The sequence below is a fragment of the Hyaena hyaena genome, unplaced genomic scaffold (genome assembly GCF_003009895.1).
Source record: "Hyaena hyaena isolate Hyena2069 unplaced genomic scaffold, ASM300989v1 scaffold_30, whole genome shotgun sequence".
Lineage (NCBI taxonomy): Eukaryota > Metazoa > Chordata > Mammalia > Carnivora > Hyaenidae > Hyaena > Hyaena hyaena.
The window spans coordinates 4,415,480-4,432,050 of NW_024080662.1; the positions used below are offsets into that span (position 1 = coordinate 4,415,480).

Genomic DNA, 16,571 nt, shown 5'->3' on the forward strand with positions numbered 1-16,571 from the left:
GCGAATGATATCCACCCCCACCCAATTGTTTCCACTTGAGCACCAACCCCAAGTCACCTTGTTGACTGGTATTAGGAGTGACTCATTCTGGCCTTGATATGCTGATTGCACTTTGAGAAGGAATTTATGGTAGGAATTTCTTCTTTTGTGGTTATGGAAGCAACACTGTGTTCCTGAAAGACCTGTTTTTCTTAATACCTCCCATTAAGCGATAAACAGGCTATTGACCCCTACTCACAAAGAACTACCTTTTGCCTTTACTATGCTAATGCCACCTTTGGGCTGTTCCCCAACCTTTTGCACATCAATGTTCTGGAAAGGTTTTACTGATAAAAGAATTTATCATCAGAATGCCACTTCTGCGCTGTCCCCAAAACACTAAATCATAAAATAAAGTTGAGTCTCAGATAGTGCGGAGAGGCCTGGCTGGTGACCAGAAGGAATCTCAGCTCTTCTCTCATCCCTCCCTCGCCGACACCGACACCGTGCACCCTTCAGGGACCCCTGGACCGGCCGGAGCTGGACTCTGGCAGTTAGGCACCCATTAAGTCATAGAAACAGTAACACAAATTGCAGGAAATGTTTTGCAGTTAAGCTGCTTCTACAGTATGCCCCAGGCCGAATAGAGCAGGGTTCATTTATTAAATGGTGGTGACTGACCTCCCCAAGTGAATCAAATCAATGTAAATAATAATCACAGCTAACACTTATTAAGGAGTTATTAGCATGCCACACACATGTACTATCTCATTTAACCTACACAGCAACTCCATGAAGCAAGGATTACTGTTATCCCTACTTTAAAGAGGAGGAAAGTAGGATTCAGAGCCATGAAATGACTTGTGCGAGGTCACTCAGCAGGAAGGTGGAGGAATGTGGCTCAAATGCAGCTCGTCCAACTCAGATATCCAGCCTGACCTTGGGCTCCAGTTACTATAGGGGTCTCTGTTTTGTCTCTTGGGTCTGTGGGGCTCTGGGCCTGGAGCTCTGCCTTGGCTTCCTCTGGAACCTCTCATCCCATCCAGGGGAATCAGAATCCCCCTCAACCAACTGCACTGTATCATAAATGTACAATTTTGCTCTAAAAGCTTAAACCTTTGCCTACACTCACTAATAGTTCAAAATAAGTTGGCGTAAGTGAAAGACCATAAGATAAATCTAGTTGAAGAATCATAGCAAGATAAAGAATGATACTTTAGGCAAAAAGCCAATTCACTCCTCACCGTCTCTTTCTAGTAAACATGGCAGCAGTGATGGAAAGCAACGTCTGGGGAAAATACACCCGACACAAACCAGGAAGACAAATACCTTTGACTGTTAAAGCAGAACACTGATCTCTGCATCTGATACTATAAGGTGTTAACTCTTCAGGTGACAAAGAGCCATTATAACTTGACTTCCTTTTCAGGGATACTTCTTGCCGATGTCAGTTCAGCATAAATGTTCAAACCGATTGTGACAACAGATGCATGTACCTCTCTGTACAAAGGACTGAGAGGAGGCAGGTATCGTTTGTATGGGCCCCAGCAGATTATTAACAGCAGCAGCCATCGGGAGTACCTGTGAAGGTTTAACAGTTGCCTCTCTGGAGAAACAAGTCCAGATTTGTAGCACTTGCTGAGCTCCAGGGTACGTGGCTGAATTTCAAGCTACCGAGGGGACTGATACACACAGAGTTGGGCAGAGATGGGCACAGTGGGCTCTCAGGAGCTGCTGTGAACAGGCTCCGCCAGCCACTCGTGATTGCCAGTATTTCTGGGTTACGTACCATGGGCCAGGGATGTGCTAAAGGCTTCACAGAATCCTCTTTGAATCCTTGTAATGGGCCAGTGGGCGGGTACTGTTGTTTTCCCATTTTACAGATGAGAGAAAACTAGGTCTTAGAGAGGTTAAGTAACTCATCAAAGGTCACACAGCTAGTATTAAGAGTTGGCACTCAATCCTGGCAGCCTGGCTCAGGGGTCCGTGTTGTCCACCCCTCTCCAATCCTGCCACTCTGGAAGTGGTTAAAGAAGGTACTGTGATCATCCCCACCTCATTTTACAGATGATACACTGCTAAAGAGCAAAGAGTAAGCTTTGGGGGTAACTGGCAATTGGGCAAAGGGGACTGGCCCACAACAACCAAGGAAGGGTCTTTCTCTTCTTCTTCCAGTAAACTTCACTTGGCCTTCAAAACCCATGTCTGACGTTTCCTTTTTAATGGAGCTGCCCCAGGGACGTTTCTCCCCAGATAGTTTTCCCTTACAAAAATTTTAATTTTCCCCTTGTAAGATTATCATGCTCATTAAAGACTATCAAAGAGCACAGCAAATATCAAATAGAGAAAAATCTCTCGTGGCTCCACCTCCCCCTCACAGCATTTGATCCATATTTGTGCTATGGGGTTCATTCCCCTACAGGTTGACTGTCTATTACATGTTCCACTCTCCCGGGCCCTGAACTTCTCCTGAGAAGATGTCCTGTGGTACCAACACTGGCAGCTACATTTAGCTCCAATCTACCCCATCTCCATCCTCATCCCCGGCACAATCCCGGACACATGGCTGTCCCCCCAGCCCCCATTAATCCGGATGCTTTATTATATCTTCTAACCCAGAAAAGGAAACACTGAGCTTTCCTTGTTTATCTTCAAAGCTGTCCTAATTAACTAAAATTGGTTTTCTTCATTTGCCTTGAACATGTTACCGACATCCTTGCTGTCCTCGGTGGGGCAGAGAGGACAGGGGCACAGAATATAGATGGCTGTATTCCAGCAGGCATCCTTCCTTACCTGCATCCCTCTCATCTTCTGGAACCGTGCAATGGTGTCGCTGATGGTGTACACACGCACGTGGCCCATGTGCAACTTTCCAGAAGGATAAGGGAACATGGAAAGCACATAAAACTTGGGCTTTGATTTCTGGAAAAGAATGACAAAGAATGACAATGAGTATATCTTAAGCATTTACTAGGACCCTACATGCACTTAGTATTTCAGCACTGTACTCAGGGTAATAATTTAACATTTTTTGAAGTTTCCTTCAAAATACAAAAAAACTGGGATACCTGGGTGGCTCAGTCAGCTAAGCATCCAACTTTGGCTCAGATCACGATCTTGCAGTTTGTGAGTTCAAGCCCCGAGTTGGGCTCTGTGCTGACAGCTCAGAGCCTGGAGCCTGCTTCAGATTCTGTGTCTCCCTCTCTCTTGGCCCCTCCCCCTCTTGTGCACACACCCTCGCTCACTCTCTCTCTCTTAAAAATAAACATTTTAAAAAAATGCTTTTTAAATATTCCTATAATGTAAACTGACAAAACTGTCAAAAACCAAAATCCAAAGCCCTAGTTTAAGCTAAAGAATCTCCAAAATAATGTCAAACAACCCTAAAGTGCTAATTACCCATATATATTTTTAATCTTCTTTTCCCTCTCTTTTCAAAGCTTCTCTTTTATGACAGTTTCTATCTAGGTCTTAAAGAACTATATGTTTTTCCAGACGAAGCTCTAACACACATTTCCACATAATTCAAGGACACAGTAGTTGAATCACACCGATGTGACACCTCTAAAACACGGAGCCCCTTCTTAAATTCCCTGTGGTTGCATTTAGACTCGGGTTTAGCAGTTAGAGCAGGATTCCTGAGGCGTCGGTTTGGGTCCTGGGTTTCTCTGCTGGATTGTGAACTCCTCTTTCAGCAGACAAAGTTGAAGTGAGAAAGTAACAAGAAAATCATAGCCATCGAGGGAAGAAGGTTGCTGTCTTCCCAAGGGGTGAGCTACAGCCAGCCTCATGCCAGGGTCAGAGAACCTTCTAGCTGCCAAAGCCACAGCTTCATCACGGGAAACAGAAAAACAGCATGTGTGTCTGAACGGAGGGGCAGGGAATCCTTCCAGGATTGACGACTTTGGGTCTGTATGCCACACTGTGGGGATAAGGCTCAAAAGGAACCGTGGTAGTCACTTAATGGATTCCTAATTAGGGGTCTGTGGTTCAAGGGCAAGGACTGTGTTTCAATCATCTCCCTCTCCCCACGCCCCCCTCCCCTCATTCCACCCCACCTCAACTCCCAGCAGGAGTTTAGTAGCTAGTCTCCACGGATCACTTATAACTAAAGGGCATTTTTTTCTCTCACTACACAAATCCTGTCCAGGTGACAGGATCATCCCCCCTACCCAGCCTTACAACCCCTTTGGGCAGGGCTCTCAGAAGAAAGGCAGAAGAGGTAACTGCTTCTGTCTGGTCTCTGAGGGTCAGGACCTTCTGATGTTACCATCCTTTTATTTATTTCTGCCTTTGGTTTCTCTCTTTGTCCTCACCCCCTTCCTACAGCCCTGCTAGAGTTCTTCAAGGCTTTGCTTCTCCAAAAGTAATGAAAACAAATGCAAAACAGAATATTCATGACCATTCCTTTGGGTACAGGGGTGGCGGTGGTATATTTTTTGCTATGTATTTGCATGACTGATCGTGGACACGGCCAGCTATAATCAGGGGAGCAGAGGAAATCAGAAATCAGATTCTTCCCAAATGTCACTTGACCCATCGCTTTAAAGTTCCTTCAGCAAAGAAGTTAAACAAACCTTTGACAGGGCCTCTGACATGTGGCAAAATAAACTAGAATTTACTCTGTATTACCCATCCTCCAAACATTACCAAGGAGTCATAAGCCAAGCAACCTGACAGGAGAAATGGGAAAAGAGAATCCATAGGAGTCTGGATAATACACAAACCGGAAAATCATGGAATGCTCAGGCAGCAGCTGCAATTGATTTCCATAAATGGACAGAAAGCAGCACACTGGTTAGACTTGAACTAGAAACTGCAGATCCGTGGCCCTTAAGAACCCTCAGGAGACAGACGGGCCCTGTGCTTTGGACTCAGAGTCCAAAGGGGACTCAGAGGGGACTCAGGACTTACCGTCTTCAAGTGACATGGGACACCTGGGTGGCTCAGTAGGTCAAGCAGTTCATGAGTTCAGTAGGTCAAGCAGTTCATGAGTTCAAGCCCTGCATTGGGCTCTACGTTGACAGCTCAGAGCCTGGAGCCTGCTTTGGATTCTGTGTCTCCCTCTATCTGCCCCTCTCTCTCTCTCTCAAAACTAAACATCTAAAAAAAAATTTTTTTAAAAGGGGGCTCTGAGTGGCTTGGTCGGTTAAGCATCCGACTTCAGGTCATGATCTCACTGCGCATGAGTTCAAGCCCTGCATCGGGCTCTGTGCGGACAGCTCAGAGCCTGGAGCCTGCTTCAGATTCTATGTCTCCCTCTCTCTCTGCTCCTCCCCTGCTCACATTCTGTCACTCTCTCTCTCAAAAGTAAATTACATTAAAAGAAGAAGAAGAAGAAAGAAACTGACAGATAATCCTCTCAGTGTAAACTAGTCCCTCAAAGGAGGTGCAAGCCCTTACTCTGCCACTGGGCGCAGAAACTGGAAGTAAGCAGACTGTGCACTCTGTTCAAACCTCACTCCTTCTCACAGTGGATTAGGTGTATTGTCTTTTCATTGGGAATATTTAGGGCCATGGGAAAACAGCTATCACAGAGTTCTTTAGGATCTAAAAAATCAATAAAATCCTTGACATAAACCATTTCTCGTTTTTCCTTTTAAGTTTGTACACTAAGCCTATTTTTCTTTTATTATAACCACCTTGTCTTCATTTTACTGATTTTTATGATATTATGTTTATTTAACACTCGATCTTGCCCCAAACATTTTCCACACACAGCTTCTTCATGAGTGTCTCCTTTCCATAGGGCTGTCGCACAAATTAATTTATAGCAAAACTGAGTGATTCATTATATAGCAACAAGGCCAAACTCCAAAACTGAGCTTACGGAAGATATGCAGAGAAGCACGGCTGGCAAAGGTCTTTAATATTCGTGACCATTTTTGTTTATTGCAGAAAAGGTATTCAGCTTACTTTGTGTCCTGCCTTTTACTTTTCTGTGTGAATTAAATCATTTTCCTCCGAGGTAATGAAATGAGCTCTCTGTCCCCTGGGGATGACGAGAAGGAATTGTGGGAGTGTGTGGTAGACCAGAGCAGGAATCTGATTGAAAGGGATGGGCATGGGGGAGGGCACTTGTGGGGATGAGCACTGGGTGTTATATGGAAACCAACTTGACAATAAACTATTTGTAAAAAAAAATTTAAAAAAGGGACATTTTTGTAATTACATAAAAGTATAAGAATGTGAGCCTTTAAAAGAAATTAAGATTGCAGGCAATGGGAAGAGGATGGTTTTTATAAGTGGGCCCTATTATTTTTGTTGTGGATCAAGTTCTAAAGCTATCGCTGAGCCTCAACGGCAGCAGAGAGAAGGAGCCCGGAGCTCTTGTTCTAGCCCTAGGCTCACCACTAGCTGTGAGACCTTGGGCAAATTCCTCTGCCTTTCTGGGCCCAGTTCACAATCTGTACCTCAAATGAGAGGCAACAGAAGGTCCTAGGCATGTATCTCAATAAATGACCAAACCTCCCTCTGAGCCTCTGTTTTCTTGCCCTGCAAAAACTCCCTAGGCTTGTTAGAGGATTAAACGAGGTAATGAATGGAAAGACAGTGGCTGACATATAGTAAAGTGCTCATTAAGTGGAACCTCTTTTAATAATGAAGATTATGAAAAAAAAAAATAAAAAAAAAAAATAAAAAAAAAATAATGAAGATTATGGTGCTAATGGCAAGACATTCAACCTAGAAACTCACTGGGGTAGATTTCAAATATATCTTTTTTCATTATTTTTTTTAAGTTTATTTATTTTTGAGAAAGAGAGAGAGCACTCGTGTGTTGGGGAGGGGCAGAGAGAGGGAGAGAGAGAATCTCAAGCAGGCTCCAAGTTGTCAGCACCAGGGCCCGACCTGGGGTTCAAATCCACAAACCGCAAGATCATGACCCGAGCCGAAATCAAGAGTCGGGCGCTAATCTAATACCAGAGTGAGGACAATTAAGCTTCAAAATCCACTGACATCCAGGGACACCTGGGTGGCTCAGTCGGTTAAGTGCCTGACTCTTGGTTTCGACTCGGGTCATGATCTCACAGCTTCGTGAGTTCGAGCCCCACAGTGGGCTCTGTGCTGGCGGTGCAGAGCCTGCTTGAGATTCTCTCTCTCTCCCTTCCTTTCTGCCCCTCCCTCCTTCACTCTGTCTCTGTCTCTCTCAAAATAAATAAATAAACTTAAAAAAAAAAACTTTAGGAAAAAAAATCCAGTTATATTCTTTGTTCCAACAAGGACACTACACCACTTTACCCTCTTATACTTTTATTTACCTAACATTTCCGTGTGTAAAATGTGTTCAGCCACAGCTGCTCATGTGATTTTCAGGACAACTCTGTGAGATAAATAATGCAAAGGATTGAGGATCAAGGAGGTTACATGTGGTGGCCGTAAGCAGGCAGAGATCTCGAGGCCGAGCAAGTAACACCCCCCAGTTTCCAGACCCGTCACATGGCACCTTCTCCACCTGCCCGGTCCCCAGTCCAAACCCTGAGAAGACGCCACCCAGGGACCACCCACGATATTCCTCAGCTACTTCTCCAATTACTGATACACAGTTTCTTTTGATCCACTAAAAAAAAAAACACAGTACTTAAGAAGGCGCCACAAAATCAGTAACCTGCAACTTTAAAATGTGTGGAAGCCACTAAATCATAATCTAACCCAAAAAGAAAAGCCAACTTTACTCTCCTTGCTCAGAAGTAAACTGCTCCCTAGTTTGTTTCCAAAATACCTTTAGGCACATGAGTCTGGTCATGTTGATGTGAAAGCTCTTTGCGTCCTCATGAGGCGGAAGTCGGGCTTTCACGGTACAATCATGCGGTGTATTAAAATCTTTTTTATTGTTTCACTTGTTATCCACTACACCTCTCTCAATACCAGATTTTCTTTCTAACCTGAAACCATCCTTTGCTTTAACAGAAATAACTGCGTCCAGCATTTTTCGTAGTGATCACAGTCACAGAAGGCATGAGTCTGAAAAGCTCGAGGATCAGGAGATGGGAAACGAAAAGTCTAGTCAAGAGCAGAGTCTTGTGCAGTTATATCGATCCACCTGTCTGCGTCTGGCCTAATCTTTTTAGTTACATGTAGAAGGTTTGGTAACTATTACAAAGGGATGGTCAGAATTCAAGGGTAAACGACCTTACAGTGCATGGCTCTGATCAGATCCATCAGTTCATGTAACAAATGACATCTCCCATTTGTTGTTTTGAGCAACACCAAGAGGTGAGGGTTACCACGTCCAAGACTAATTAATCCCCGACAGGCTGGACTCCTAGAGGAGCCAGCCTCCAACACGGTGCCCCCTGGGAACTGGCTACAACCAAACCCGAGAGACAATTACTCAAGTTCAGCGCTGAGCTGAGGCATCCCAGGCAGAAGCCAAGGGCTCACTAACCCCCACAACTATACTGCAAACCTGGGTCCCAGCCACCAGCTCACACCAGGGAAGGGCTGGGACCCCCAGTTCACACCAGGAAAGGGCTGAGATGCCCAGCTCACACCAGGGTAGGGCTGAGACCCCCAGATCACTCCAGGGAAGGGCGGGAGGCCAACCATGATGGCTGGAGGCCAACATCATGCAAGGGCAGAGGCAGGACCTTCTCAGAATATGCAGATTAAAAGTTCCACGGCTGAGGGGCACCTAAGTGGCTTAGTGTTAAGTGTCTAACTTTGGCTCATGTCATGATTGCATGGTTGGTGAGTTGGAGCCCCATATTGGGCTCTGTGCTGACAGCTCAGAACCTGGGGTCTGCTTCGGATTCTGTGTCTCCAGCTCTCTCTACCCCTCCCCCATTTGTGCACACATGCACGCTCTCTCTCTCTCAAAAATAAACATTAAAAAAATGTTGACAATTTCCTGTTGGTTATTTCCTGTTTGCTTTACAGAATTATAGATCAAACCAAAGACCTCTTAGTTTGAGAAGGCACTCAATAAGTATTTGCCAAATTTAACTTCTTTCCTCTCAACTAATAGTGTCTTTATAAAACCTAACATATCCTTCAGGGTTGTTTAAAAATGTGCCTTCTGACTTGTCATGTCCTGAATGTGTATTCAATACCAACGCAAACCATTACAATTAGAAGCAGAACAATAAATACCATGTAGTCTTCTAAAAATGTTTACTATAGAAATAAAATTGGGGCGCCAGGGTGACTCAGTTGGTTAAGCGTCCAGTTTTGGCTCAGCTCATGATTTCACGGTTCATGGGTTTGAGCCCCACGTCAGGCTCTGTGCTGAGAACTCAGAGCCTGGAGCCTGTTTCGGATTCTATGTCTCCCTCCCTCTGCCCCTCCCCTGCTTGCACTCTGTCTCTCTGTCTCTCTCGCTCTCTGTCAAAACAAACATTAAAAAAATTTGTTTTGAAGAATGCCTCTCATATTTAAAATAATAATAATAATAAATTTTTTGTAAGTTCTACTGGTGAGGGGTCCAGGGGCTACTCCTGAAACCTCACATCGGACCCTGCTGGACCCCTGGGAGCTGGCCACCCACGCAGTGGGCCATGAGAACCTAACACCTGCTGTGGCTCCACTCCCGATGAGTGTCCCCCGTAAACCTGCTCGAGAATGCCCAGGGTGGCGTGGTCCGCATGCACCTGTGTGTAAGCACCACACTTCCCAGTGCTACCCTTGTCCGATCTCACTCGGCCCCCACAAGCATCCTAGGAAGCAGGTGGTCGATGCGCTGTCCATGGTTTAAAAGAAAACTGAAGCACAGATTCAGCTGGTTCAAGGTCACACGCTTAATAACTTATTTGAACTCGGGCAATCTGACTTCAGGGCCAAGTTCTTGGCCCCTCTTCTCTTCCCTCTCAAAATCCCTCAGAATACTCACATCCGCTTCTGATATCTTGGAGGTTTGTTCTTTTATTCGTTGATGCCACCATTTCTCAACATCCTTTCTCGTCTGCAACGTGTACTCTTTTGTCCACTTCCCCGTGGCACTGTAAATACATCTGGGGCATCCTGGGATCACTCTCCTTCCTCCGCTGATGATATCTGGCCCACCACTTAGCTGGCTTTTCAGGAAAGAGACATAGAAATCCAGTCTCCGCCAAGCAGAAGCCATTCTCCAGGAGGTGCGAAGGCCCTGAAAAAGAGGGCAGAATGTTCTCTTAGGAACTTCCCAGAACTCTTTCTAGTTCAGCACAGCCCAGCATTCCCTGCACATTCACATGCCTTCATCTGATGCTCTTGATGGTTTCCTTCCCTGAACATGTCACATCCAAACTTCAACTGAGTTGGGGCACCTGGGTGGCTCAGTCAATTGAGCCTCTGACTTTGGCTCAGGTCATGATCTCACAGTTCGTGGGTTCAAGCCCCGCACTGGGCTCGCTGCTATTAGCACAGAGCCCACTTCAGGTCCTCTGTTCCTCTTTCTCTCTGTCCCCTCCCACTCAAGCTCTCTCCCTCAAATATAAATAAACATTTAAAAAAGAGAAGAAAAGAAAAGAACTTCAACTGAGCTAAGCACAAACTCTTTTAATGGAAAATAGAACAGTGGTCAACGTTCCTAAGCACCAAAGATACAAAACTCCCACAGAAACGAATGGGGACCACGTCGAGGGCCAGCCCTGCCACAGCTTTGAGGGGTGCACGGAAGGCCAAGGAGCCCCCTCCCTCCTTTCCTTTAGCCCCAGCCCAGCAGGTTTCCCTTCCCATCATCCAGGCTTTAGAAGAGCTCCAAGCACATCTTGGCTTGGGCTTAGGCTCAAATGACAGAAGGGATCGGAACACCCACCCTCCAGGAGGTCCAGAGCCTCGGGAGCTATTATTAACATTTTTCGTACATATCGTTAAGTTACATATACTCATAGGCTGAGCCAAGAAATAACTATTACTTGTAAGAGTGCTTATTCAGCTAGTTCTTTATTTATTTACTAAATACTTATTGAGTGTGCTAGGTCCACACACTGTTCTAGGCACTGGGGATACAGTGGCGAACAAAACCCAACTCTCTTCCTCCATGGTACTTACATAGTAGTAAAGAAAAGCAGATGAGAGGAAAACAAATAAATATAGACGCATAATGGTGGCGAGTCCTATACAAGCCATAGGCTGGGACCCACCAGGACATCTGGATTCAATTCAAAATTCAACTGGGACACTTCACTGGTCTCCTCCAAAGGAGAATTCCAAAAATGACCTCACGGAAGCACTTTCATGTTTTATCATGGCCTAAGAGGCTGAGGTGACAGTTTGGCAAATATTTAAGATTTATGACTAACCAGCCTAACCTTCCTGCCTTCTTACATAACCATGTGAAAAAGCGCTCGAGTGAAGAGACAGACATAAAACCAAGAGAGAAATAAAGGAAGAAGCTGGTGTTAATGCTTTGATTCTGTCAACAATTGCTCCATAGTTACTAGCGTCTGGCCTGTTTTCACACAGGTACTGGGCCACAAACGCTGCCAAGAGAGTCTATCATAGGCTTACACAGTGGGTTTCACACTCAACATAAAATGGCATCCGTGTTGGCATTTTACAAGATGGTCGGCCAAAGTTCTTGATATACCAACTCTCGCTGTACTTAATACCTCCTGCTTCTTTGGGGGTAGAAGCAGAAAGACGACAAAACAAAACGTTCCCTATCCACTGGGCTTGGCTATTCTAAAACATGTACATGTGACTAAAGATATTAGGGTAAACTATATGAAAATGGTTGAATATCAGCAACTTCATATGACCGACCTAATATATATACACACTTTGTACACTTAGAGTAGTTGCATTTATTTTTAGGGGTTGGGTTTCTACAGAATTAGAACTATCTGCAGGAGTTATCATTTTATGGTTCCCTTGCTAAGCTATCATTTCCATATCTTTACAAGCCAAAAACTGCCCAATGAGCAGAGAGCATAGATAGACGCTTGTCGTTTCTCTCCTGGATTGCATTCCCTCACAACACATAAGGAGAGGGTTCTGGAATATCTCCCCAAGAGAAACAAAGGGAAACAACAGAACTATAAAAATACAAATTAACCAGGAGCGCCTGGGTGGCTTAGTTAGTTAAGGGTCTGACTCTTGATTTTGGCTCAGAGCATGATCTCACAGTTCATGGGATCGAGCTCCATGTCCAGCTCCATGCTCACAGCACAGGGCCTGCTTAGGATTCTCTCTCTCCATCTCTCTGCCCCTCCCACCCCCAAAATAAATAAAGAAACATTTAAAAAGTACAAATTAACCTGAACTGCAGTCTCACAAGTTTTTGGTTTCAATGCTTGTTAGCTGGTGCGAGGAATGAAATCCCAAAGAGTGCAGACCAATTACCAATATGAGCAGTGTGAAGGGAGGTCATTCTTTCACTGAAAATTCTAATCGTCTCTGTAACTTACTCATCATACACCAATCATAAACAACATATACAACACTCCCTGTCTACCCAATGAGAATAAGCTTTCTAAATATGTTTACGGGGTGCCTGGGTGGCTCAGTTGGTTAAGCATCTGACTTTGGCTCAGGTCACAATCTCGCAGTTCATGGGTTCGAGCCCCACTTTGGGCTCTGTGCTGACAGCTAGGAGCCTGGAGTTGGCTTCGGATTCTGTGTCTCCCTCTTTCTCTGCCCCTCCCCGTTCACACTCTGTCTCTCACTCTCAAGAATAAATAAACATAAAAAATTTTTAAATATGTTTATATAACACATGACTCACTGACAACCTTTTCTGTACATAAACCAATGGTATAGACTAGAGAATCCTGAAACTGATCTGGGCTTGTAAAGAACTTAAAGGTCATAAAGAAAAAAGCACACGTCAGTTAGAAACTGGAGCCCCATCTCAAAACCACAAACCAGTGTAAATCCCATAAGGATTAAATAATTTTTTTTAAGTATCATAAAACAAGACAAAAATACAGATGAGTATTGAACACATCTTTACAAGGTGCAAGATGTTCTGTCCTGAGGATAAAAGCAATAGAAGAATTCACAAAACGTTAATAAACCTGACTCTAAAAATGTAAAATGTCCGTATATCAAAAGCACTGTGAACAAAAGTGGAAAGAAAACAGTAACTGCAATAACAAATGGTTCTCCTACTCTATGAAGAGTTTAGTTATAAAAAGAGAAACATTCAAAACCTAATTTTTAAAATAGGCAATGGAAAAACAGAAAGAGAAATGCAAATGTCTAATAAATATACAAAAAAGGTCAACTTAAGAACTAATCAAAAAATGCAAATGAAAATGGAAATGAAATATTTTGCTTAACAGACTGGTAAAGACCTATTAAATGAAAAATGAGCATTTTTTAAAAAATGTTTTAATGTTCATTTATTTTTGCAAGAGACAGAGTATGAGCAGAGGAGGGGCAGAGAGAGACACACACACAGAATTCAAAGCAGGCTCCAAGCTCTGAGCTGTCAGCACAGAGCCCAATGTGGGGCTCAAGCTCACATGATCATGAGATCATGACCTGAGCTGAAGTTGGACACTTAACCAACTGAGCCACCCAGACACCCCAAAAATGGACATTTCTATACACTGCTGCTGAGAATGTAAATGGATTCCACTTCTTTGAGGAGCAACATGGTAATAATGCATTAAGACTCTTTAAGAAAAGTTTATACTTGGGGCGCCTGGGTGGCTCAGTTGGTTAAGCGTCTGACTTCAGCTCAGGTCATGATCTCACCAGTCATGGGTTCAAGTCCGCATTGGGCTCAGTGCTGACAGCTCAGAGCCTGGAGCTTGCTTTGGATTCTGTCTCCCCCTCTCTCTCTCTATCCCTCCCCCACTCGTGTTCTGTCTCTCAAAAATAAACATTAAAAAATTTTTTTTAAAAAGTTCACACCCAAAGTTAGGGGAATCCCCAAGATGCAGGGGGATACTGATAAAATAAAGGAAATTATCTACTTTTAATGTCTGTGGGTTCTGCTCCTGGGCTCCCGGGGAAAGCTATGCTTTAACATATACCAAGGTCAAAATGATTCCACAAAACCTCAAAGAACGGACCCTATTTCTGCCCTAGTACACATTGTACATCTGCTTTATTTAAGAAATAACCAAAAAGGAGCATTCCAAACATAAGGCAGAAACCTCCCTGGTTCCCATAAGATTAAAGTCATACACCCCTGCATTTACTAGAGGGTAAGATAAGTTCTGCAACCTTCAAACATGTTCTTTGTCTAAGAATTTGTAACTTTATGTAAAACAAAAAAAACAAGAAAGGTATATAACCCAATACCAAATGTTCTTTCACAGGAGCACTCTCTTCTTTGTGAAGATTGTGTATGCCAGCAGCTGTCCTAACTTGGCCTTGAATAAAACTCCCTTCCTTTCTTCTAGAAATTCTAAAAGGTTGGTTCAATTTGCCTTGACAATATACTACAGAACTTTCTGGAGCTCAGCAGGCCCTGCTCTTGGCCACTCCACCACCAAAGTCCTAAAAAGGGCACTGCCTCTTCTTGACAAGGTGCGGCTATTTCATTAGAGGACTCTGCCCAATTACATCAATGTGAAAGGTGTGGCTCACGTCTTGTATTTACAGCCAACTTGGCCTTTTATTCCTTAGCTCTGTTTCATCCAATTCCTTGCCTAGATGCTTGGAATCTTGTCTTTTCTTCCACACCCTTCCAAAATAACAATCCCCATGACTCCGCTCCTCTCTAGAGTCAGTCCTGACCTCATCCTCACTCGGGGCTTATAAGGTTGTTTTCTGGAGGACCGACAGGTGGTCAGAGAAGAGGCCTAAGATCTGGACCCAAAAAGATAATCATATGTAGACAGAGAAACCTAAGGGAAGAGCAGTACAAGCAAAGAACAGCAAAATACATGGAAGAAGGACAGGAGGTCATTTCCGTGCACCCCCAAAATGTGTAAGAATAGACCAGGAAAAGTGCATCTTAAAGAAAATAAATTTTGTGACAGAAAAATTCAGATCGTGGCTTTTGCAGCAACTCGTTCCCTGTGGGACCTCAGGCAAATTATATCCTGCCGGGAATCTCACCTTCTTTATAAGATGAGAAGGTAGACCCACATGATCTCTGAGGTAACATGCAGTGGCAATAATCTCTGGGCCACAGAGATGTACTGAATGTCTTTTAGCTGAGTCCGAACCCCCAGGCCAGGAAGCAAAGATCCAGGGACGAATCGGGGCAGAGGAACTGGAGTACAAAACTACGTGTACATGTGCATTCTTCTGGGAACCGGAAAGGGTCCAGAACTATCATCAGGGTCCCTCGCTCAAAGAGTCTGAAGACCGGAGTCTCAGAGACTTTTCCAGGTCAGAAACTGCACGGCTCCAGGACCACCTAAACCAGCCCGCACCTTCCCTTCCTGCCCCTAGCAAGGCGGAACCTCCAGATCCGAGGGCAGAGACCTCCCTGCCAGAGGTGTCTTGTCCCGCCGAGCCCCGGTCTGAGGTTTACCTGCTCACAGGCTCTGGCCTGCGGCTCCTCACGCCTCAGTTCCCACCTTTAAGTGAACACGGGCCGGCCAGTCACCATGGGCGCCGCCATATTGGCAGAACAACAACTTTATCGGTAGCGGCCGGCGCAGACACAGACAGGCGGAGGCGGAGCCTGGGGAAGCGGAACGCGGGCGCGGCGGGACTCCCGGCAGCCTGTGGGGCGGAGGCGTCTGCGCGGGCGGCCTCGAACTCCGCCCCCTGTTCCCGGGCACCGCCTCGCGACCCCAGGCCCCGCCCTTCGGCCCAGTCCTGTACCCTGCTCCTGTCGTCACCAAAACCAGATACGTGCGGCTCAGATTACTCCAGTTGCTGCAGAGGAGTGAGAGACATCAGCTTTGTGGCCCCAGAATAAACTAGATGGCAGGTGGTGTAAAGAGCACTGGGAGAGTTCTGATGCCAGGGTTTGAATCCCAGCTTAGCTAAAATTGCCCATGAGCTTGGGTAGGTCTTTGACCTCTTGATCCTTAATGGTGGTTAAAGATCTTTTTCCACCGTATTCCGTGACTTTATAGCCCTGAGAAGGGAATTATCTGACCATGATTAGGGGATAGGTGAGCTGGGAGTCAGGAAAGCAGGATTGTGACCAACCACTTTCCCTGAGGAGTCTCTGTACAACCAAACCCAACCTCTCCGCATCCCCCCCAAGTGTTTTTTGCAACAAATGAATGAATCGATGAATGAATTTTAAAAGACCAGTGGCATTAAAATATGATTTTTATTATTTTTCAATTTTTTTTTAAATTTTTAATATAGAGACAGAGCATGAGAAGGGGAGGCACAGAGAGGGAGACACAGAATCCGAAGCAGGCTCCAGGCTCTGAACTGTCGGCACAGAGCCTGATGCAGGGCTCGAATCCACAAACCGTGAGATCATGACCTGAGCTAAAGTCAGATGCTTAATCAACTAAGCCACCCAGGTGCCCCTAAAGTATGATTTTTAAAAGGGTAAAACCCATATAAAGGAGATTTTGAAGACCTTATAGACGTGGGCAATCAGAAATACTGAAATGAATTTGGTAATTATGCAAAACTGGTGGATATCCTACAGGACAAGAAAAAGTAATGTATTGAGAGCCAACTTTTTCTACAGGGCTGAAACCAAGTGCACCTCTATCAAACAAAATTCAGCCCATTACTATCCATAATGGATAGTAATTCTACATTTTAACTTCTCTTACAGAGCTGAGCAACAGAGG

General features: G+C 44.8%; 1 protein-coding gene across 3 annotated transcripts in view; it reads right to left on the reverse strand.

Annotated features, from left to right (window-relative positions):
• Positions 1-16,571, reverse strand: part of LARS2 (leucyl-tRNA synthetase 2, mitochondrial) — a 235,356-nt gene that overhangs the window by 133,664 nt on the left and 85,121 nt on the right. For 2 of the 3 annotated variants that reach the window (XM_039228048.1, XM_039228051.1), the window contains 2 exons: positions 9,806-10,060; positions 2,773-2,901 (listed from right to left, as the gene is read on the reverse strand). In XM_039228048.1, the coding sequence (XP_039083979.1) occupies positions 2,773-2,901; positions 9,806-10,039 (363 nt within the window). In that variant the 5' untranslated portion in view covers positions 10,040-10,060. Of the gene's footprint in view, positions 1-2,772; positions 2,902-9,805; positions 10,061-15,334; positions 15,414-16,571 lie in introns of those variants that run through there. The other variant, XM_039228050.1, reaches the window with a different exon arrangement.